Consider the following 23,016-nt stretch of genomic DNA (forward strand, 5'->3'; position numbering starts at 1 on the left):
AGGGCTCTGATCCCATCAGCAGCTCCACAGGGACCTGGGAAACCTCCAGCTAAGGCCAGGACAAGGTGGGGGCTCCTGGACTGCAAATAAATCATAAATGAGCAAAGTCCTGTGCGTCAGGACCGGGGCAGGGACTGTCCCCTGTGCTGGCACTGCTGAGGGACCTCGAGGGGTGTCCAGGTCTGGCTCCAGGTCTGTGCCCGCAGGCAGGAGGGACCTGCAGGGGCTGGAGGATGCCCAGGGAAGGGAGCTGGAAAGGGGCTGAGCCCCAGGAGGGGCTGGGGGAGCTGGGAAGGGGCTGAGCCTGGAGAAAAGGAGGCTCGGGGGGCCCTCCTGGCACTGCACATCTCCCTGGGCAGTTCCAAGGCCTGAGCACCCTTTCCATGGAGAAATTCCTGCTGATGCCCACCCTGAGGCCGTTCCCTCTCCTCCTGTCCCTGTTCCCTGGAGCAGAGCTCGACCCCCAGCTGTCCCCTCCTGGCAGGAATTGTAGGAAAAGCAAAGAGGGGCAGGTTCCCCTCCCTGTTCAGCCCCTGGAGCCTCCTGGGAGGTGCAGCCTGCTCCCACCCCGGGCTTGGAGCACCAAGAGCAGCAGAAACGAGCCCAAGCTGGAGGTCACTGCCATGGCCAGAGAGGAGTTTTATTTTTAGGAACACCACACGTCACCGAGCACAGGCAAGGACCGGCACCACCAGCCAAGATGGGCAAAGCTGAACTGGGAGGCCACAGGAGCAGCCATGGAATTCCAGAGTGGGGCTTTCCATGGGACTCCTCCTTTTCCAGGGGAATTGTGCCACTGCTGCTGGCACAGGAGCATGGCTGGGGGCACAGAGGCCGTGCTGGGATTTTGGGTTGGTTGAGCAGGAGGTTCCTGACAGGGCTGCTGAGCCCAATGGTGGATTAGAGGTGACACAGGACGTGGACATTTGGTGTTTGGAATTTCATCCAGCTGGAAGGGGGAGCCTTTTCCCAGTGAGAGCCTTTGACCATTTTGGCTGGTGAGCCACTGCTCCCGTTGACAGAGCCTTGGGAATGTTGTCCCTGGGGAAAGTGTGAGTTTATTTTAAATTAAAAAGAGATCTTTTCCTACTGCACATAAAAATAAAGGAGAAAGCAATTCCTGAAGGACAAAGCAGATCCAAAAAACCCCTCCCTGTGCTGCTGGTTCCATCTCACTCCAGGAAACTTCACACCAAAATTTCAATGCCCTTCTCTGGGGACAGAGAAAAGCTTTTTTTTAAGGATTTAGTTAAGAAATTTGACACTTGAGGTGAAACCAAACCAAGCTTTTCTGCAGCCTCGTGTGCCCAAAGCCCAACAAAACCCCTGTGGGCACTTCCACAGAGGAGGAGGAGGATCACAGCACTGAAGCAGCCCTGGGTGGATTTTTCCAAACTTTCAATAATGGCTTTTTTTTTCACTCCACAGTTCTGGTGTCAAGAGTAAAGTTAAATGAATTTTTTTGGAAATAAAACCCTGTAAAAACAGGTCATTACCAACCAGGTCCCAGTGATGGACCTGGAGCCCCTTCCACCACAAACACCAATAATTTGTGCCTTTCCAGCAGCCAGCAATTTTCTACCTCAGCATTCCAACTGGGGCTGTTTCTGCCCAGTGTCCTCCTGAATCCTACAGGAAAAGGATGTGAAGCTTTATCAGTGACTTTGCTTTGGAAGAATAATTTCAAGAAGTCAGACACCACGGCCAGGAAGCCATTTGTTCTTCTCATGCACAACATTTCTCCTACCGAGCAACATTTTTGTTTGTTCCGAGCGGGATTTGTCTGTTTACAGTAAATACCTGTCACATAGCAACAGAAATATTACTAAATAATAATAATACATAGAATGTTAAGCTCCTTGGTCTAGAAGCTTTTAATGAAAAAACCACATGTTCCTGATAAAAAATAATAAATAATGTCAGCTTCTCTTTGTACATTAAAAATATCTGTACATGGTTCCACGATATGACAAAGTACAATTGTATTTTCTTGGCTCAGGGTGGCATCTCTGGGGTAGGTCTTCACCTAAAAAGGGTCAAGGCTCACGGTCTTGATCCTGCATGAAAATCCTTTTCCCAAATTTGTGGAGTTTAGAGCCTTGCCCACCCTTTCCATGCAGAGGGGGAAGCAGCCCACGAGGAATGTGGCAACACCGACATGCAGGAAGCAGCTGGGAACTGGGATCTTTGCAAATGGTGAGACTGGAAAGTCTGGAAAACTTCTTGCCTCGACTGGAAGAGACCAGCAACAAATAGAAAAATAAAAGTGGCAAAGGTAAGTAGAAGTCTCTCTCCCAAATGTAGCTAGAAAAGGGTTTAGGTGGTTTGTTTTCCAAGATGGCACTTAGTGATCCATTGGCTCTGGCTCCTGGCCAAGCTTCCGCTGCCTCAGAATGCCCAAAGTGAGCTCAGGGGAGGGATGGGGACAGCTCTGGGCTCCAGGGCATGTCCCATCCCCTGGGACTGGCAGAGCAGGGCCATGGCTCTGAGCTGGCCCCGCTCAGCTCCGGCACACCCCGGGATCCTCCTCGGCCAGGAAACGCCACCAGGGCCCTCCGGAGCTCTGCAGGGTGGGGGAGGCAGGGCTGGAACCCGAGGGCAGCAAACGTTTCCTCCTGTTCTCCTGGAGAAAACGTGGGGCTGCTCCTCCCCTGGCAGTGCCCGGGCAGAGCCAGCAGGGATGGAGCAGTTCGGGGCCACCCCACAGCTGTGAGCCCCAGGACAGGGAGAGCTGAGCAGCTGGAGAGGAGCAGCTGGAGAGGAGCAGCTGGAAAGGAGCAGCAGGAGTCCCTGCACAGGGGGTTTGGAGCTGTTTTTTGGTCCTGGCTTTGCCAGGAATGCCTCGCTCCTGGAGCAGGGCTCTGGCATGGCTCCAGCTGCTCCTGCAGGGACAGGGACAGAGTCCTGACCCTGCCCATGCTCCCACCCAGCTCCCACAGCTGGACATTCCTGGGAATTCACTGCAGGAGGCACCACGGCAATGCAGATGGATGAATTTTCAAGTCCTGCTGTCTGTGAATCCTTGGGACATCCTAAAAGGCCTCTGTTCCTCCTCTTCTGGGCCAGGACTAGAAACAGGACTCTTGGGATTCGGGGTCGGTGTGGATGGGAAGCTTCTCTTGTTCCTGGTGGTGCCCGTTGTGTAACACCGTGTACCTGGGAGGGGAACACAAACCTCTGTCAGTGCCAGCTCAAACGCCAAACTGATGGAAAATGGAAAACAAGATCTTGCAAACCCCAAAGTATATTTAAGGGAGTGATTCCTCCAAATATCCAGATCCCACATTAAAAAGCATGGAATCCTTGCTTTGCTCTGTGACAAGGAATGAAATCTTCAGTCTGGAGCAGTCAAAGCAATCCCTGAAAACCAAGAAGCTGTTGGGATTCAGGTGTCTGAGGGGAGCTGCACTGCCTGAGTGTGCTTGGGCTGGAGGATGCTCCTGCAGGAATTCCCGGGCTGGATGCTGGCTCCCAGCATGGCCGGGGCACTGAACGTGCAGATATTTCCCTCAAACCTTCCTTGGAACTCCAGCACTTTAAACAAGGATCAGGAATTTCAAAAATGTGCTCCCAGCAAGTTACAGACTGGATGTCAGAGACAAGCAGAGACATTTTGCACCTCACACTGAACAGACTCCAACAAGACGGCCACGAGGAGAGAACAGAGCTGGAACTGATGGACCTGGTCAGACGGGGACACCGTGGAACACAATCCACCCTGGAGACCTCGGCAATGCCAAAGGCTCTGCCACAGACGGGACACAGCGAGGAGAGCCCCGACACCTGGAGCAGCTCAGGACGATGGACTGGGATATCCAAGGTTACAGGTGGACAGGGACTGGGATATCCAAGGATCCCAATGGACAGGGACTGGGATATCCAAGGTTACAGATGGACAGGGACTGGATATCCAAGGACAAGAACTGGGATATCCAAGGTTCCTGATGGACAAGAACTGGGATATCCAAGGTTCCTGATGGACAAGAACTGGGATATCCAGGGTTCCAGATATACAAGGACTGGGATATCCAAGGATCCCAATGGACAGGGACTGGGATATCCAAGGATCCAAATGGACAAAGACTGGGATATCCAAGGTTACAGATGGACAGGGACTGGGATATCCAAGGATCCAAATGGACAGGGACTGGGATATCCAAGGTTCCAGACGGACAGGGACTGGGACACCAAGGATCCAAACCTTCCTCCGTGTTCTGCGGCCATCCCAGAGTGGAGCAAGAGCAGCAAGAGCGGGCGGTGCCGATTGTTAGAGGTTCATTAAGCTAAAGAGGAGTCATTAAGGTGTCCCGGGATGTCGTGTGGCACAAAGTGTCTGTCTGAAGCCTCTGGCAGTGAGTTCAACACTTCCAGCTGTTCACCCTGTGGGGAAAGAGGACTGGTAGGACAGGAGGAAGGAGCATCCCTGGCTTGGGGAGTGCCAGCTCGTGGCTCGCTCAGGTACCAGCACATCATTCCTCAAATATTGCCAACATCTCCAGGAATCTGTTAAGGGTGTCCTCTGCTGCCAGGCTTTTGTGTTCCGTGGGGTTTTTCCATAGCCTGCAGCCTTTCCCTTCAAATGTAAGTTCAGAGCCCCTGCCAGTTGTAGGGCACCGCTTTAGTGTTGGACAAAAGCTGGGATTTTACAGCCCTGCTTTTTTCTCACAAAAAGGTTTTGTTCTCTTCCTTTCCCTGTGCCTTCACTGATCTCTCTCTGAAAATACGCCTCATTTCTCAGCTCGTGGTACCTGTGGGCAGCAAGTTTCAGAGAAATTCTCATCTGCACCTGAAGTTCATCTGCTTCCCCTGCAGGAACACACCTGGTGTGCCTCAGCTCCCACCCCATGGATTTGCCAGGTATTTATCCTACAATGCAAGGAGGAAACAGCACTGGAACCCTCCCTGTGTGGGCTGAAGGCTTCAAGAGAAAGCAGCAAGGTAGGTGAGAGAAATAAATATATTTGAGGGAGCCAGAATATGTATGCAGGGGAAAAAAGATTCAAAAGGTTAAATGAGTTAAGTAAATTATCTACAGCAAATTAATTGTGCCCTTTTCCTGATGGGCTCCTCTGATGGGATTTGTGCTCAAAGGGAATCCCAAGGGAGGACAGCATTGCTGTCACTTCCCCAGGAGCTTTCCCCAGATCCCAACCACTCCCAATAAATAAATTATAAAACAATAAATCCCAACAATGGGAAGGCACTGCCCCTCCAGGGACCTGCTGCAAACCCTCCCCACGGCTCTGGAGTTGTGCTGATGGCCAGCTTGGGGACAATTGTGTCTGCCAGCCCAGGGGGCTCTGGGATGACAGCTGGGATCAGCTCTGGGCACACGAGGGGACCTGTGGGGTTTGCAGCACAAGCAGCTCCAGCTTATTCTGGGAATTTGGCAAATCCCAGGGAGAAGACTCCGAGGGGATGCAGTGGTTGCAGTGTTCCCACTTGCACTCCCTGCAGAGCTGTGCCCCACACCAACCTGGACATTTATTAGGAAAGCAAAGCCCAGAAACGACTGGGTTTTGGTTTCTCCTGGAATAAAAACCACACACCATTTCCCCACAGCCCCAGCTCCTGCTCAGTCCTCACCCCTGGCATCAGCCCTGACCTCCTGGGGACAGGAACCGTGAGGGTTTGGATCACACTGATCGTAAATAAAATTACAAAGAGAGGCCAAAGCCAGGCTGGCCCAGCCCCAGCCGAACCCTGCTGCCTGATTTGGGATTTGTGGCTGCACTCCTGCATTTTCCAAACCCACCCGAGCGTGCAGCTGCCTTTGCTCTGTGTTCAGGAATCCCTTCCCACTTTACAGCTGCTTTCTTTATGAATTGCTTCCCTCCTGCAGAGGCAGGAGTGGCTCCTGCTGTCCTGACAGTCCTGCACACGCAGGGCAGGTTCTGCAGCTGGCCGCAGTGCAGGGAGGGACCAGAGCTGCCAGCTCTGGCTTCTGCCACTAAATCCATCCCCTCCCTGCATAAAAAAGGAAGAACAACAGGCAGAGTTGAGATTTTGCTGCAAAAATAGGGATGGGTGGGGGGATTTTGGGTGTGGGGTACCTCAGGTCTCACCGGGTGCACAAATGTTTAGATACGAGCTACACAAAAAGGTGCTAAACCCCAACTTTGGCTGTGTTCACAAATCCCTTTGTAATTCCTGTATTATAAATTCAAAATAGTTACTGACAGACCCCCAGAGAATGCAAGAACAGAAGAGAAAATCCAGGTATCAAATTCACTGAGTTCTGAGCTGTTCACTTCGTTTGCTTTTCTCATTCTCCAAACTTTTTCACTTTCAGATATTTTCCCCATTTCTGATTTGGAGCAAGCCTTCAACTCCTCGTGAGATAAAGAAAGAAGAAAAAAGCAGAAAAGAGCAGATTGCAATTGATGTTCATTGCCCTTTGCTGCTTTTATCAGGGGACTGATCTCCCCACTGTGATACTGACAATTTTGGGAGTGAGCATTCACTGCCTGTGTCTTCATTTTTCCCTTTTCCAGTTGCAGAAGCCCAACTCCAAATGAAACACTTCCAAACACTTTTCTTCCTTCATCTACAACCAGTAAGTACCCCGGGAACAGCCACCATCCCACCTGGAACAATGTCCAAGGAAAAGGCAAGTAGGTGATGATGGTCCCCCTGTACCACAAACCTTCTGTTATTTGCAGGAGCACCCAGGAAAGATTTGGGACCAGAGGAAAACAAGATAAAATTATGTAAAATGGGATAAACTGGGAAGATTTGCTTTTGGCTTGAGCAGAATCCCATTCTCAATAATGTAATTTTTACCATTTCTTTCCTCAACCACCTAAAATAGTGGAAGGTAGAAGAGGTTTTGAGGTAAAAGTTGGCTGGGGCCACATATTAAATGAAACTGAGCTTCCATTTTGAATGAAGGATTGAGACTTTTCTAAGATTTGACAATTGTGTTACCCCACAATTTATCTTCCCCTGCATTTTCCTTTCTCTCCCAAAGTGATTTTCCTCTGGAATATTTGCAGCAGCACTGCTGGAACGTCACCCTCCACATCGTGTCCGTTCCTCAGAGCTCTGCTGCTTCCAGAGGGACTTCCAAGAGCAAGAACAAATAACTGATCTGAGATGGGGATTGTGGTGAACAATCACTTGGCAGAGGTTATCCTCATGAACACATCCCTGAAATCTGCCTTGCACCATCTGCTCAGTTCCAGAATTATAAATTCTGAATTAGAAAACAACAAAATTCCTAAACCACGCTAGAAGTGAGGGGAAGAGAGCAGCTTCAGAGGATTTTTGTGATTTATCCCAGCCTGTGCTGGCTCTGCTCTGCTCCATTCCTGTGTCAGGAACAGGAGGAAAAGAGCCTCTTTTATTTCTGTGTTTTAGGGCAGCCACAAAGCCCCAGGAAGCAACCCCTGGAAGTGCAGGATGGCACCAGGAATTCCCCAGGCTGGAAGCATCAGGAAAAATCCCACAGGTGGAGCTGCAGTGGGGCAGGAACAAAATCTGAGCGTGTTCTCCAGGACAGAAGGGAGATCCCCTCCTGCTGTCTGCCTGGAAAGGGACTTCTGGTATTTCTGGAAAATTGGGAGATGCTGGGAAACAGAGAACTGTGTGACACAAACCCAAGAATCTATGAAATTCCCTGTTTTAATCTGTGATTTTTTTTTTTTTCCACCGTGAAAGAGCAAAATCCTCAAATCTGAACTCCACCAAATGACAGAATGAACCGGGAACAAAATGCTTTGCTCCATTTCCATCTTCTGCTGAAAAAATGAATTCACAGAGGCCAAATTAAATGGAATTTCACAAAACATTTGCTTTTAATACAGCTGCATATGAAACTTCCACAAATGAGAGCAAATTATGCCTCTCTCAGCACTCCCAGGTTCACAGACTCCAGAAAATGAAAACCTTCCCAGTAACTCTGGGCTGAATTTGTCCTGCTCCCATCGTGAAGTTCTGCACTTGCCCATCAGCATTATATCATTAGAGCAGGGTAAGAATAAATTGAATTATCCCATTACAGCCCAACGTGAAAACCCAGATCTTGGGAAAACGTTGGGGTTGCTGAATTATTTACATGGCTCTGACTGCAATGTTGATTTTAGAGTCCTTTGTAGTCAAATCTAAACACAAATCTCTCTCTGTCTCATGACAAGTGTTTATTTTCCCACTCCTGAGCAGTTAAGCTGAATCTCTTAATTATCTTTAAATCAAATAATGCTGTTCCAACCTTGGGAGCTGAACTCAGCCCTCATCATTCTTTGCTAAACATCAGGCAGAGGTTTTAGAAAACATCTGTCTCCAGCCCACATCAGCCAGCTTTCAATGCACTTTGGAGGATTTCTGCAGAAATCCAGATTTAAAATTAGCCGTTCTCTAGTAAGCAAATACTTCTTTCTCTTGAATAAGAGGAACATGAAAAAAATAGATAAAAAGGAGTTTTTTTTTTTTAGTCTCTGACAAGTCCCAGGAAACAAAGAGAGCATCTCCCAATATTTGTGTCTCTCCTTTTTTTCCTCCATTGTTCCATCATTTCTCTTTTTTCTGGCAAACCAAGACTAAACTCCCTCCAGTCCCTTTGTTTTTGTGTTTGCAGGAGCTGTGAATCCTTTTCAAGGAGGATGTTTAGAAGTGCAGGCAAATAATAACCTGAAATAGGATTTTGAAATGAAATGTCCAAATCCTTCAGCATCTGGTTTCCTTTTGGTTTTCTCCTGCTGAATTTCACCCAAATTTTGTTTCTCTGGGACTGCAGGTGCTCATTTCCATCTTCCTTTTTTATCCTCTTTATTACCAGGCTCTATTAATGAATTTCTCTGTGGTCCTCTCCAATCTCCCTCACCACAATTGCTGAATTTGATCACTTTTCCCTTTTCCCACTCTCCTGCTTTCAGCTGCTCCGCTTGGAGAATGTTTATAATTTTCCCTATTTTCCACTGCAGGATGTTTTGCTCAACTTCAGCTAAAAACCTTGGAATTTGGGTATTATGAACAGGAATTGGTGATGGAAACCAAGGGATCCACACAGCAGCCACGGGGTGGGGATGGCCCAGAGCTGCTGAGCTCTTCTCCTGTACATTTGTGCCACTTTAATGTCGCAGAATTTGATGTTTCCACAGCAGAAAGAGCAATCTGGGCACCAAAGGACAGAAATGAAGCAAATTTCAAAATCAACAAGGAGCTCCTTGTTTGCAGTGAGTGAAATGCATTGGCTAATTAAGAAGCAGGATAAACAAATAAATAAATGAGAGAGGCCACTCAGGGGATTTGGGGAAAGGAGTCCTTTCCCCTTTTCTCCCATTAACTCCCTATTTCCATTTCTCTCTCGTTAATATTAAGCTTGGCATTCCATTATAGGCTCTAATTAGCTCCAGATTTTGGCCTCCAGTTCGTTTTTGCACCATAATTAATGCAACAGTCATAAGAGCCCCAAATCTGATAATGAGGAGAGCACTTGGAAGTGCTCAGACACAGCAGAAACCCAGAGCAGCCCATTAAGAGCAGCTCCCAACCACCCCCAGATGGGATGGCTCAGAGTGGGTTTAAGTGTTTCAATTAATGAAACAAAAGCAGGATCAATTAATAATGTTCAAATGGAAGATAATGATTATGATTATTTTTTTTTAAAGACGCATAATTAAATCTTTTTTACCACTGGCATAATTAAATCTTTTATCTGCTGGGGGGAAAAAAAACCACCAAACCTTACATTTGTTAAAGCTGTGGAGTGAGAGTGGCAAAACTTGGAGGTGTTCAGTGGAGTTTGTCAGGTTCCAAATGTGCCACCGTGGGAGAATCCCAAAATCTCAGGGTGGAAAAGCCCTCCCAGCCCATGGAGTCCCATCCCCAGCTTGTCCCCAGCCCAGAGCTCTGAGTGCCACCTCAGGGATGGGGACCCAAACCTCCCTTCCCATATTTACCAACCCTCTCCCTCTGGGAATGAGTGGCTTTTCTCCTGAAAATACTGAAATATTCTGAAAATACTGAAAATTCTCCTGAAAGTATTTCTACTGAAATATGCAGTAGAAAATGGAATTACAGCTTGTTGAAATCTGGCAAAAAATTCCCCCCTCCTTCCCCACTTTGTGCATGAACAGCAGAGCTTCTTTTTTAGGTGTCAAAAGCAGATTTTCTCTGCAGCATCATGTGTTTGATAACAAAAGGCTGGCATGTGCACATTGTTCCTGTCACTCCTTTGGTTCTTTTCTCAGGAGCAAATGGCACCAAGTCCCTCAGAGCAGCTGGGTCCCTCTCCCACTCTCCAGGCTGAGGGGAGAATTCTGCTCACCCAGCCCTCCCTGCCTTTTTTCCATGCCAAATCCACACTTCTGTGTCCTGGGAACTTCTGTGCAGCCTCAAGGTGTTGCTGGGAAGCTCTGCTTACCTTAAGGTACCTAATTTAAGGGCTGAAAATTAAATTTTCTTGTAATGGAGTAATGGCGTAAAAATTAAATTTTCTTGTAATGGAGTAATGGCGTAAAAAACAAAATGCCAGTTAAATAATAGTCAGTTTGAAGCCTGTTAAATTTAATAAGAAAAAACAATTTAAAATTAATAACAAATAACCTTGTGATGCCTTTAACATCTCAACTAGGACTTGTTGTAGGTTAAGCTCAGTAAATCTTATTTATCAATCTTATCACAACTTTATTTGGCTGCCTTCCCTCAGGTCTCCATCCTGCTGAGAGAGCAAACACCAGGTTCCACCGTGCTGTGCTCAGTGTGAGTTCCTTCTCCCCTTTCCCTCTTTATCCAGATTTTCCAATTAATAATTCTATGATTAAAGTAGCACATTCCTTGCTTTGGACGTTCTCCCTTACAACCCACCGGGTGTGAATTTGTACCGCTTCGTCCGTGAGCTTGAGAACAATATTAATTAATTGCGAGCTGTGCTCCCCACTCCTCATCCTTTGTGAGCCTTTTATCAGGACGAAATGTCACACCACAGATGGGGACATTGGCAGTGGGTGCTGAATTTCAAGGAGATCTCCACATTCTCCCTCCCAAGCCTCGGTTGTGGGATTCCAGGCTCCCTGTTCTCCCTCTTGATGCCTCCCTGGGCAGTTTCTCCCCTCTCCAGCCTGTGCAGCTCCCAGCCAAGGAGCACAGATTGCCTGTGCTCTGTTCCTTCCCCTGTTCTCAGGAAGGATGATGCTGCCCCTGCTCATCCCCTTCCCTGCCAAGAGCTCTGTCCCAGCAGGGTCAGATCCTCCTCAGGAGCTGCTGCTTCATCTCGCTGTGACTCAGAGGCTGCTGAGTCCCAATTTCTGCCACCCTGTCCCCAAACCTGCTGTTATCCACCTCAGCCTCTCCAGGAGCTGTTCCTGGGATTTAATTCCAGGATCTGTGCAGGTGGTGCCAGGCCCTGCTCCCTCTGGGATTTCAGGGACCCTCTGAACTTCTCTGGGAACAAAAAACTTTTTTTTTTCCTCTGAGCATCCTAAAGAGCAGAGCCTCAACTCTCCTGAAGGTGCCCAAAAGAAAAATGCCCAGCTCAACATCTGAGTGTGCCCTGCCCAGGGTAAGGAGAGGCAGAAATCTGAATAAGAAAATAAAAGGCACAGCTTTTATTCTGTGGGGAGAATGAGGGGAACCCAAAAAACAAGGAGCCATAATCAAGCATATATTTATTTATTCTCTGATGGGTTTGGGGTTTTATTTTATTCAGAGTAAAGCCAGGTCTCAGAAACTCCTCTGGAGATCATTCCTTAGAGAAATTTCCTGTAGACTGGGACATGACAGGAAGAATTCCACTGATCACTGAATTGATTTTGAACACAGGAGGAGGCAACCAAGGCCATCAAAACACCTCTGTGTGTGTGTAAACCTTTTATTTCCATATCCCTGCTGTTTACACGAGGTTATTTCTGTTATTTTGTGCTTTTTTCTGGTCCTTCTGCAGATCTGAGTGTCTGAGACCCACCTGTCAATTATTTTATACATTGCCATCAAACTTGCTGTGCAGAGCAAACAAATAAGTTCAAACTTCTGAAGGTTGTGCTATCCCTTGGTTGCCCCTGGGCTTGTCTATTTTCTGCTCCAGAAGAGATGACACAGCCCATAAATCTCTACCCTAGTCCCTGCTTTGGTAAATAAAATCTGCTCAGATTTATGTTTGCTCCTTCCCGAGGAAAAGCAAAGCAGTGATACATGTGGCAAATGGAACAGAAAATTGCTTTTCACCCATCAGGTTTCCAGTGTAACTGACTGAAGTTTGGGCTCTCCTACAGCAATAACTGGTCTCACAAAATAAACCCAATTTTCTAGCACAATTCCTTGCGTTATGTTGAGGCAACCAAAGATGTGCTTTGCCCAATAATTTAGCAAATGGCTTCAAACTGAGAATAAGTTTAGGTTGGATACTGGGGGGGAATTGCTGGCTGGGAGGGCGGGCAGCCCTGGCACAGGATGGGGCTGCCCTGCATCCCTGGCAGTGCCCAAGGCCAGGCTGGATGGGGCTGGGAGCAGCCTGGGACAGTGGGAGGTGTTTTGGGGTTGGAACTGGATGAGGTTTAAGGTCCCTTTGAACCCAACCCATTCTGGGATTTTGGGATTGTAAGGAATGAAGATGACGCTGCTGCCTCAGAGAGGAAGTGAAGGAAACGTGTTTATTTTGGCAGAGGTTTATCTGTGCCACCAAGCCCCCAGAAACCCAGGCCTTCACTGCTCCCAGCTGCACAGGGATCCTGGGTTTGGCCAGGAGAATGGGGCTGGTCCAGGGGCTAAATCCAACTCCCTGGGATCCACCTGGATGCTTCTGAAAAATTATTTATGAACCCAGCATCCCACCCCTTTGCTGAGCCAGTTCTGAATTGTTCCCTTCCATTCTTTCCAGCTGTAATTCATGTTGCTTAATTTATCTTAATTAAGTGTTTTGGGCATCTCTGGAGCTCAGTTCTGTCTTTATTTAATTACACTAACGCACCGTATAATGGTCTCTGTTTGATGGGATGTTTTGCACAAGAGTTTAATCCAGAAGCTGAAAGAATTAATTAGTTCTTAGAATGTCTCCAGAGGGTTGGCCAAGTAAACCGTGGGTTTGTCACAAATGCCTGGACCCTTCAGAGACCAGAACCCATCCCTGACAGTGCACACCTTGAGCCAGAGACACATTTCCCTTTCGCTGGGGCTCTCAGATCCCTGTGGGATCTTCTGGAGCAGGAATGAGACTCACGGGAGGCAGGGAGATCTGGGGTTTGTCAAGAGCTTACAGCCTGCTCCTGTTCCAAAAGCTTCACCCCCTGTGCCCTGGCCCCTCTCTGCACACCCCCGGCCTGAGCCAGCCCCCAGCAGGGATCAGCTGTCCATGGAATGGGAATTCCAGCAGGGAATGTTTGCCAGGGCTTCGTGGGAACAGGGCATTCCCTTCCCCAACACCTCCTGGACCCTGGCACAGCCACGCTGATTTCTTTGCCCAGCAAGGCCTGGAGCTGCTGGGCCTCCTCCTCTTCTCTGCCGAAAAAAAGAAGCTGGGATGGCAAAATACAGAACACTGCAGGGAAACTCTGGGAGCAAGGACAAAGGGGAGCAAAGGCAGGGACTGTCCTGTGAGCCTGCAGCTCCCAGGGCTCCTGTTCTGCTTGACAGCTCCGCTTGTGGTGATTTTGTCCCAGGATCTTCTCTCTAGCTGTGATTCCTTCAGGAGTTCAGCACAGGAGTTCCACAGCAACCACCCAAGGGTGGGCTGCTTCGGATGAGCACGTGGTCCCAGACTGGCTGTAAAAGCACAATTCTTCCCAAAGACAAACGAGCAGAGCCTGGCTGGTTTGCTCCCAACATTTCCGTGAGCTTTCTGCTCCTTCTTGGCCCGAGCAGGGAGCTCTGGACGCACCAGCAGCGTCTGCAGGGATCTGTGGAGATTGTTCTGAGGGCAAACTTCCATGCATCCTTCAGGAACAGCCTTCATGGGAGATTCCAGGGGGGCCAGGCCCTCCCAAGCACAGCTGGCAGTCCAGTGCTTATGGCAGAACCATTCCAAGAGCTATGACAATGACACTGTTGATAGCTCTGGAAATGGCGCTGCCATCGGCACCACGCGTCCCCCCTGCTCCTCCTCGGGGCTCCAGGCTGGAGGAGCAGCTTCGGCCCACAAATCCCCGAAATCTGAGGGAAAAGGTGCCACTGAGGGTGTCTGGAGAAGCCTTCAGAGGTGCTGGCTGCAGTCTGCTGCTGCTGGGCTGTGCCCTTGGGACACAGAGCACACACTCACTCACACACACGTGCGCTGTTTCCTCTTTTACCCTGCGTTTAACTGGAAAAAAAAAAAGGGAAAGCCTCCCTCTCTTTCCTCATTCCCCCCATGGCAGCTTTTCTGTCCTTCCCTTTGGAGCCAAGCCAGAGCTGCTGCCCAGCCCTGGAGCTCATTCTGCTGGAGAAAAGCACGTGGAAGTGGCAGTGCTGCACCTGCCCAGCAAAGTGCCACACATCCAGTTTTCAATTCACCCTGGAGCCACGCTGCTAATGAAGCACGGATCACGCTTCCTGCCCCTCCAGATGGAAGCCTGCTCCAGGCTGGCTCTTTCCAGTGGTTCTTTTCCTCAAAATTGAAGGATTCATGCTTTGGAGAACTGAGCAGCCCCTGGTTTCTGCTGCTGAAACTTCTTTCCAAGACATCTCTTATCCCTCTACAGCCATAACTCCCAGCAGGGATCATCCTCACCACACCAAGGGGTTGTTAATGCAGGAAAAAAAGACAAAAAGGAGTTTTCCTTCTCTTTCCAGGCACATCCTGCAGCCTCCAAGGACAGTTGTGGGGAAAGGTTTGAGTTACAGGCTGAAAGCACTTTTTTGGATGCCTGAGGTGTTGGAATCAGCTGTGTTCCTACAACAGCCACTGACACTCGTCCCTCAGTGCTTCTGAGCCTCAAAAAAACCCCAGCAAGATCTCCAATAATTTTTCTGCAGGATCTCATCAATAACAACTGTGACAAAATCAACAGGGGGCCATAAGCAAGGACAAAGAGAGGAGCAGAAGGACAAGCAGCAGTTTCCTCACCCCAGTTCTGTCTCCAGACCAGGGAAAATTGGCCCAGAGCATGGAAGGAGCTGCCCAGGGCAGCTTTTTCCAGTGCATTTTGATTTTTTTGTCCTTGCTCCTTGTTGCTTTCTGAATCTGAGCTACTTTTGCTGCTGTCCTGATGTTGAGGAGCTGACTTTGACCAGGGAATTGTAAAATCCTACCACACCAGATGGGTAAGGTTTTGTAACTGCTTTGCATAGATATGATGGAAAAATCACATTTTTTCCTCTCTTTGCTCAGCAGAAGCAGGGGAGAGGAGTTATGTCCAAGGGTCACAGGATTTGGCAGCAGCTCAGCTTGGATTGCCCCAGGCAGAGGCAACAACTCCCCGGAAAGCAGAGAGAGCAGCACACCCAGCAGGACACACCTGCAGCCTCTCTCCAGTGCAGCTTTTTGGGAAAATTGCAGCCAAGATGCATCACAACAAAGGGGTGGACACAGGGATGCTTCCAGAGGGGTGAGAGCAGACAGAAACACCGACAGAGGACATTTCACAGACACCTGGCACAAATAAGGAACAACAGCCGGGTCCAGCTGCAATTGAGACCTTTGAGTGCTCAGAGGAGATTTAGATCCCAAATTGTGAGGAATCCTGACGTGTCCCAGGCCAGGCTGGACAGGGCTGGGAATAACTGGGAGAATGGAAGGTGCCCATGGCAGGGGGTGGAAGAGATGAGTTGTGAGGCCCCTTCCAACCCCAACTTTGCTGTGAATCCCTTTCCTGCAGGCTGGGAGGGATGGGGCAGCTCTCCCTCAGTGCTGGCTGCTCTCTGAGCTCAGCTCTGCCTCCCTGTGTGCCCAGCCCTCCAGGGAACCTGGCTGGGGAAATTCCAGAGGGAGGAACACAAACTGCCCTGGACTCTGCTGCTGGAAAGCAGGTGCTGAAATCTGCTGCCTCCCTGAAATCTGTGTGCCTAACGAGGAATAAACAAAAGCACTGAAGAGAAAAAGGAGAGGGAAGGCCCTGCCTGCCCCAAATCTGTTGGGGTTATTGCAGGCTCAGTGGGAGCTGTGCAGTCTGCCCAGGATTTGGGGCTGCAGCTGGAGGGATGGGGATGCTGCAGCTGGAGGGATGGGGATGCTGCAGCTGGAGGGATGGGGATGCTGCAGCTGGAGGGATGGGGATGCTGCAGCTGGAGGGATGGGGATGCTGCAGCTGCTGTGGGGTGTGGCACTGAAGGAGAGAGGCATTCCCTGTGTCCTGGCAGTCCTTGTGACTTGTCACCCCAGGTCCCAGGCAGGGAGGCTGTCCCTGTGACCACCAGGGCTTTCTCAGCCCTGCTCCTTTCCCCTGCCCTGGTTACAAAACCATTTTGAGCAGGATGACAATTCCACACTTGCTCCACGCTTCTGGAGCTGCACGTGTGAAGTGCCCTGGAGCATTCCCATGGTGGCAGGAACCCAGCAGGAACCTCTGAGGGAAGGGGAAGCCTCTGAGCTGTCAGTTTAACCAATTTAAAACAGGTTCAACATGTTCTTGGACACTGCCAGAGATCCAGGGCCTCACAGGGAAGAATTTTTCCTAATATCCAAAGCCACTCTCTGTACCCTGCTTTTCTCTGTGTGCTGCCCACTGAGGAGACCCTGCAGTGCTGTAGCCTGGAGTGAGACCATCCATCCCAAAGGGGAAAATCCCTGTTAGCCACATTACCCTGCAGCCAGGAGCCCATCCCAATGCCCTGGCAGACCTCCCCATTGCCCTGGGGCTGCTGCCTGCACCCCACAAGTGCTAAGCCATAAATAACTAAAGGAGGGTTTACAGTGGGTTGCAATAAACACCAACAGACAGAGCTGCAGTAATAAAAGAAGGGACTTACAGAGCATGGCCATGGCTAGACAGGAGCTGGTCTGCTGCAGAAGAGCAGGAGGAGCTTGGAGACAGAGGAACAGCCACTTTTAGTGCAGGAAGGAGCAAAGACAAGACACAGTGAGGGAGTTCAGGGGGAAAAAGGAAAAAAACACAGCGCTGGTTAATTGGGAAACAGCTCCACATCAAACACTGAGCAGTCAATGGCATCAGAGCTACACCCCCAAACCTCCCGCTGACCGGAGCCTGACTTTCAGTGTCAGAACCATCTGAGCCATCAGCTGCAGTCCTTCTCTCCACAAACCATTTTGGGATTCATTCTGCTTTCCAAGAAAATCTCCCCATAGGGTTTTAGGCAGGAATCCTCTGCTGAGCCTGTTTTCCAAAAGCTCTTCAGCATTGCTCTGGAAAGGGTTTGGGAGCTGGGTCTTGCCTTCCTCCCTCATTCCATGAGTGCCAAACCCCTCTCTGCTCTGAGGACCCTCTCTGGAGGAAGCTACACCTGGCTTTAAACCAAAGTCCAGGGAGTTGTAACTTGGCCACTTCATTTGTCCCCATGATTTTAGCAGCCATGCTCACGGCTAAAAAATCTGATTTATGAAGGCAGTGCAGAGCTGCTGGAGATCCCTGGCTGGTGGTCCTGGAGTCTTCTGACAGCTCCAATGTGCTGGAAGTGCTGGGTTGGGTTTTTAGGTACACATGGGAGAGAAATAGAGTTACCACTTCATCTTTACCAACACTGGAACTAGGCCTGCCTGCAAGGATGAGCTTCAAAATCCCCCTCTGCTGGTCTCTCACCAATCCCCTGAAGTGTAACAGGGAATTCCAGGGGTTCCTAAAACAGCTGTAACCCCTCCCTCATCCTGCACTTTCCTCCTGAGCCAACAAGAGCCTGAAACAATGCACGTGGAACAGAAAATTCTCCTATAAAACAGCACTCCTGGATTGGAAGAAATCAAATTTCAGGCATCTACAATTCCTCAAAGAACTTTTTTTATGGCTAATGTAGAGCTGTCCCTTAATGCACAGCTGAGTCGGAAAGCTTGGAAGCCCTGTGTGTGCAAACAGGAGTGCCAAGAGGGAGGAGAGGAGGGCAGGGAGCTCCAGGACAGCCCAGCAGCCTGTGTGCCCAGGGTTAATTCTGGGACAAGAACAACTCCAAGGTGAGCAGACACAATTTTGCAGCCAAATCTTCCCAGGCAAACACATGTGAAGCCAAGCATCGGGGGAAAGAGGGTTTTAAGGAAATTAATTTAGCTTGCAGCTTATTTTAAAGGATTTTATGGGCTTGCTTTAAAATTTATCAAGGACAAAGATCCTTTCAAAAATGGAGGAATTGGTTTGTCACTGAAGTGCATCTTTCATTTCCCTGAGTTCTGTGAGCTGGTGTTTTATGGGGTTCTCTCACAGAATAGAGTCATGGAATATCCTGAATTCTCACAGGATCATCCAGCCCTGCACAGACCCCCCAAAAATCCCACTGTGAGCATCCCTGGAGTTCTGTCCAAACCCTCCTGGAGCTCTGGCTCTGGAGCTTGGGGCTGTGCCCATTCCCTGGGGATCTGGGCAGTGCCAGCACCCTCTGGGGAAGAACCCTTCCCAAAATCCACCCTGAGCTGCCCTGGCCCATCCCTTCCCTGGCTCCTGTCCCTGTCCCAGAGCAGAGATCAGTGCCTGCTTGGCCTCAATCCCACAGGGCTGAACTGGGCTGTGCCCAAGGAAGGAGCTCCAGGGATGCCCAGGAGCTGCATCTCTGCCTGGGGAGGGACTGGGACACTCCTGCAGGATAAAACATCCCCTTCCCCACTGGCACACAGCTCTTGGGAGCTCTCCTGGCAGCACCTGTGGCAGTGCCAGCCACTCCTCATTGCTTCCCTGCCTGTGCAGCAGCTGCTCCGTGCAGCTCTTGCCTCCAACGCTGGATCCAAGTGTTATAAAGTGCTCTCAGTGCTAATAAATACCAACTCTGCTGCTGTAAAAGGCTGTCACAAAAGCAGCACAGGGCATGAATCTCCCTGAATGCATTAATGTGCCTTTAATATATCAGTGGAAACTGGGACTGCTCCTGCGCGCTGACAGATCAATCAGTGATCAAGTTACTCATAGATAACATTAATGTGAGGCACGACCAGTTTCTTGATTTTTTCTTGAGTTTGCCTGTTTGGCTCTGCTCTGTTTCATGTAGCTTTGCAAAGGGATAAATCCATATTTTTTTGCTTCAATTCTTAAATAAATCTCTACAATATATTGTTCAGCATTGCACTTAAACTGTTGTTTATGTGTTTTTCCAGAAGTGGCTTCACTTCAGTGGTGGAAAAAAGCACTGCCAGGACTCAGAGCTTGGAAAATATGGAGATTAAAGGAATTGTTAGACTTCATTTTGAAAAAGAAAAGTATTTCAGAGCACGAAAAGGCTCCTGTGTGGAAGTATAAAAAAATGGAAGTGGCTGCCCAGGGAGGTTTGGATCCCCATCCCTGGAGGGGTCCAAGGAATTCCTGGAGGTGGCACTCGGTGCTCTGAGCTGGGGATGGGGCACAGCTGGGACTCGATTCTGGAGGGATTTTCCAGCCTCAGGGATTCCATGATAATACAAACACTTCAGAGATAAAGCAAAAAGCTCTTTAGTGCCACACGCTCTGCCACTCGTGAAGCGCTTTGATGGCTCAGTGGAATGACACCAATTAACAGCCTCATTAACAACCCTTCTGCCACATCTTCAGCAACATCTCTGAGAGGCTGTCAGCGACAGTGGCAGACACCATCCTCACTCCAGCGACGTGATCGACTCTGAAACCACTGCCAAGGAAGGCTGAATGGAGCAAGATGGGAATTTGGGAATTCTGACTGCTCGGAGGAGAAGCAGCAGCAGAGGGAGGGAGGAATTCGGGATGAAGCATCAAAGCTCCCGTTCCCAGCCCGGTGCTGCCTGAGCAAGGCAAAGTTACACAGCCAAGCCCATCCCAAGGACTGCTGTGCAAAACTCATCCCAGCCTGGCTCTGGAATGTGTCTGTGCCTTCCAACCCAATTTAAGGGCAGCCCAGCAGAAGGCCTGGGTAGGAGTCCCTGGGGAGTTCCCAAACTGCCTCCTAAATCTGGTTCCTGCATCTTAAAGAGCTCTGTTCTCTGTCCTCCTAAATCTGGTTCCTGCATTTCAAAGTGCTCTGTCCTCCTAAATCTGGTTCCTGCATTTCAAAGTGCTCTGTCCTCCTAAATCTGGTTCCTGCATTTCAAAGTGCTCTGTCCTCCTAAATCTGGCTCCTGCATTTTAAAGTTCTCTGTTCTGGGCTGCCTGGAATGGTCTGTCACAGCCCCAGAGTGATTAATGCAGAAGTGAGGACTGGAAATCATCAGCTCATGCAGGAACAGCCTCCACCAGCAGGATTTAATAGGGATGGAGCATTTGCAGGGCAGGATGCCATTCCCACATTCCCATGGCAAAAGTGCAGCTTTACCCAAAACCAGGCTGGCTCTGGACCAATTCCCAGGCCAGATGCACTGAGCAGCAAGGATTGCCTCTGCTATGCCAAATAAATCAAAGCAAACCCTCAAATGCCATTTTTCTGTTTTGAAATGGAAAGTTGAAGGCGGAAAGATGCTGAGAGCTGCCCAAGGGCTGGGCTCACAGGTGGGTGAGCACCACAGGCAATGGGAAGGATACCAAAAATGGCAAATTGTTAAAAGACAGTCACATCACAACAGATGTGCTGGATGTCCTCGATACCTTCCTGGAAATACCAAATTTCTGGCCAAAATATTGTGGGAATAACAAGGTTTTCTCTCCCACAGACACTCCAAAAGCTTAAAAGCAATTTTAACACAGCAACAGGGAAGCTTTTCCACATTGTGACTTTACAGTGGGGTGGTGCATACCATGCTTAAATAAATTCTCCTCTAGTAATCAGAAAGGAAGAGAATTATTGAAAAGCAGAACAAAGAACTGAACCTAAAATTAAAATGCACTTACACAATTAGCTCCGAGTTGGAGATACTGCTGGCCCGAGGAAGAACAGAACATGACAATAATTGCTGAAGTTTCCATAGAATTTCTAACCCTAAGGCACGTGGGGTTCTTTGCACATGCTGATTTGCATTGTCTGAAAACACTCTGCTGATAAACCAAATTAATCTCTGGAGAGGAGAGAACCAGCCCAACACATTCAAAGGTCAGTTGAAACAGAAGGTGAGTAGGTGGAGAGCAAATTCTTATCCATAACAGAGCTTATTCAGGTACCAAAATTAGTTTTAAATCCTGTTTTGGAGCTCTGGAGGGAGTGGAGAGATGGCAAAGGACTGGGAGCTGGATTCAGTGTGTGCTGCAGTATGGGGGACGGCTGTTTTAGCTAAATGCAGTTGTTGAAGGTGCACTCCATTATTTAAGTGGGAAGTTTCCACCAGGTCTGGGCTGTGCCAGGAGGAGCTGTCAGACATTCCAGCTGCAGGGAATGTGGGGCTGTGGCCAGCAGGGCTCTGCTCTGGCCGTGGTTCCCAAATTCCAGCTGCAAGGCAGGTCCTGCCCCACCAGGACACAGCTGCCCTCACTGCCCAAAGCACAGATCGTGCAATGAGGAACAGAAAAAGGTGCTATATGTAATACATGTTATAAAATAATTCATGCTAAATGAAATTAAAAACTACAGCATCTCGTGCCCTAAAACCAGTGTCAGGCAACAAGCAAGCTAAGTGATAGAAATCCAAAATACCAAAAAGACACTGTCTCCAGAAATGTATATTCCAAAGGATTTCTCATCTGACAAGACCTCAGCTGGCAACTTTTTTGATAGGCATCATCAGAAGCTTCTCCCAGAGATTTTCACCTGAAGCATTCCAGAAATTTTCCACCAGTTCTGGGAAAAGCACAATAATGTGCTAAAGAAAACCCCCTTCCAAATCCTGAGAGTCTGCACAGAAATGGACCCCTCAGAACTGAGCTTGGAGACCCTCGGGGACTTTGGAGCCACAGAGGCCAAGTCCTGAGTCCCCCCAGCACCGACCCCCTGGCTCAGAGTCAAATCGCTTGTGGCTTTCTTTTTTTCCAAATTTATACTTTGATTATTTAATAAATTATTATTTAATAAATTTCCTTAATTCTTAAATTGGCGTTTTCATTTATACAAAGGTGAGTTACATCTCAGTCCTTCCAGAGCTCCCTGCAGAGCTTCCCCACCACACACATCCTGATGCAGAACTTCTGATCCCAAATCTTGTATTAGGCCAAATAACAAAAAAAAGGTTTAGCTGCACTGTAATCTCTCTTTCCAACATCCAGGCATATTGAAAGAGATTATCTTTTGAAAATGGAAGGAAACTGTGTTATTGTAAAGCTCTAATCTCCTCTATCCTTTGTAGGAAATAAGATAAATATCTTGATTTCACTCAGCACAATTACAAGAAGCTTTTCTCTTATCAGCAGCTCTCTGTTCCCTGGGGTGAGGCATTTTTGGAGCTGGGACAAGGCTTCAGCAGCTCTTTGAGGAGCAGGGGTTGGGGGAAGGAGGTTCCTCTGGTATGGGGGGGTAACCTGGGCTTTGTGGAGCACCCCCATTCCTGCACCTGAGGGTTCCTCTGCTCCTGGACCCTGCAGCAGATCCCAAATCTCTCCTGCCCAGCCCAAATCTGAGGGACCTCTGATGGTCACAGCTCCCTGTGCCTGCTCAGACCCCTGACAGCCCCAGCCACAGGGAGTGGCACAGAAAGGCTGGCACTGATGCCAAGCTGGAAAACCACGCCACAGAAGTTGGAACATAAGTTTGGTTGTAAATATTGGCAAAGTTTCATTCAAAAATTAAGAAAGCTCCTTCCAGAAATGACAAAACTTTTTTTTTTTTTTTAGTTGTTACTGAGTCTAATAATCCCCTGTATTTTTAGAGAATCCTTTTCCAGGTTGGCAGCTAATTAAATTTAGGTGAAAACCAAATTGCCTCTTGACTACTTAACAATATTAGCATTTCCAGGCAGCAATCAGATCTCCCCAGCCTGGGCTTGGTCTGGAGCCATTTCTGCTGGCACAGGGAGCTGATCCCTGAGCTGAAACCTCTGGAGAGGAAAACACATCTTGAGCAACCTCTGGCTGCCCTGCCCTGGCCAAAATGGATGAAATATCACTGAAATAATCATTTTTAAATGCCCATCATTTGCTGTGTCTCTCAAGTTGTGCTCAGGAATTTCCCAAACAAGAATTTAGTGGGAATGTGCTTTATCAGCACCTTGGC

General features: G+C 48.8%; 1 protein-coding gene across 2 annotated transcripts in view; it reads right to left on the minus strand.

Moving 5' to 3' along the window:
* Positions 1-619: 619 nt before the first annotated feature.
* Positions 620-23,016, minus strand: part of HTR4 (5-hydroxytryptamine receptor 4) — a 71,449-nt gene continuing 49,052 nt past the window's right edge. The window contains exons 7-8 of one of the 2 annotated variants that reach the window (XR_002466981.3): positions 4,202-4,380; positions 3,096-3,156 (exon numbers count right to left, since the gene is read on the minus strand). Coding sequence is in view for 1 of the 2 variants with exons in the window: in XM_021547194.3 (XP_021402869.2) it covers positions 3,069-3,156 (88 nt within the window). In the remaining variant the exon portion in view is untranslated. Of the gene's footprint in view, positions 3,157-4,201; positions 4,381-23,016 lie in introns of both variants that reach the window. The other variant, XM_021547194.3, reaches the window with a different exon arrangement.

Source organism: Lonchura striata, chromosome 15 (genome assembly GCF_046129695.1).
Source record: "Lonchura striata isolate bLonStr1 chromosome 15, bLonStr1.mat, whole genome shotgun sequence".
NCBI lineage: Eukaryota > Metazoa > Chordata > Aves > Passeriformes > Estrildidae > Lonchura > Lonchura striata.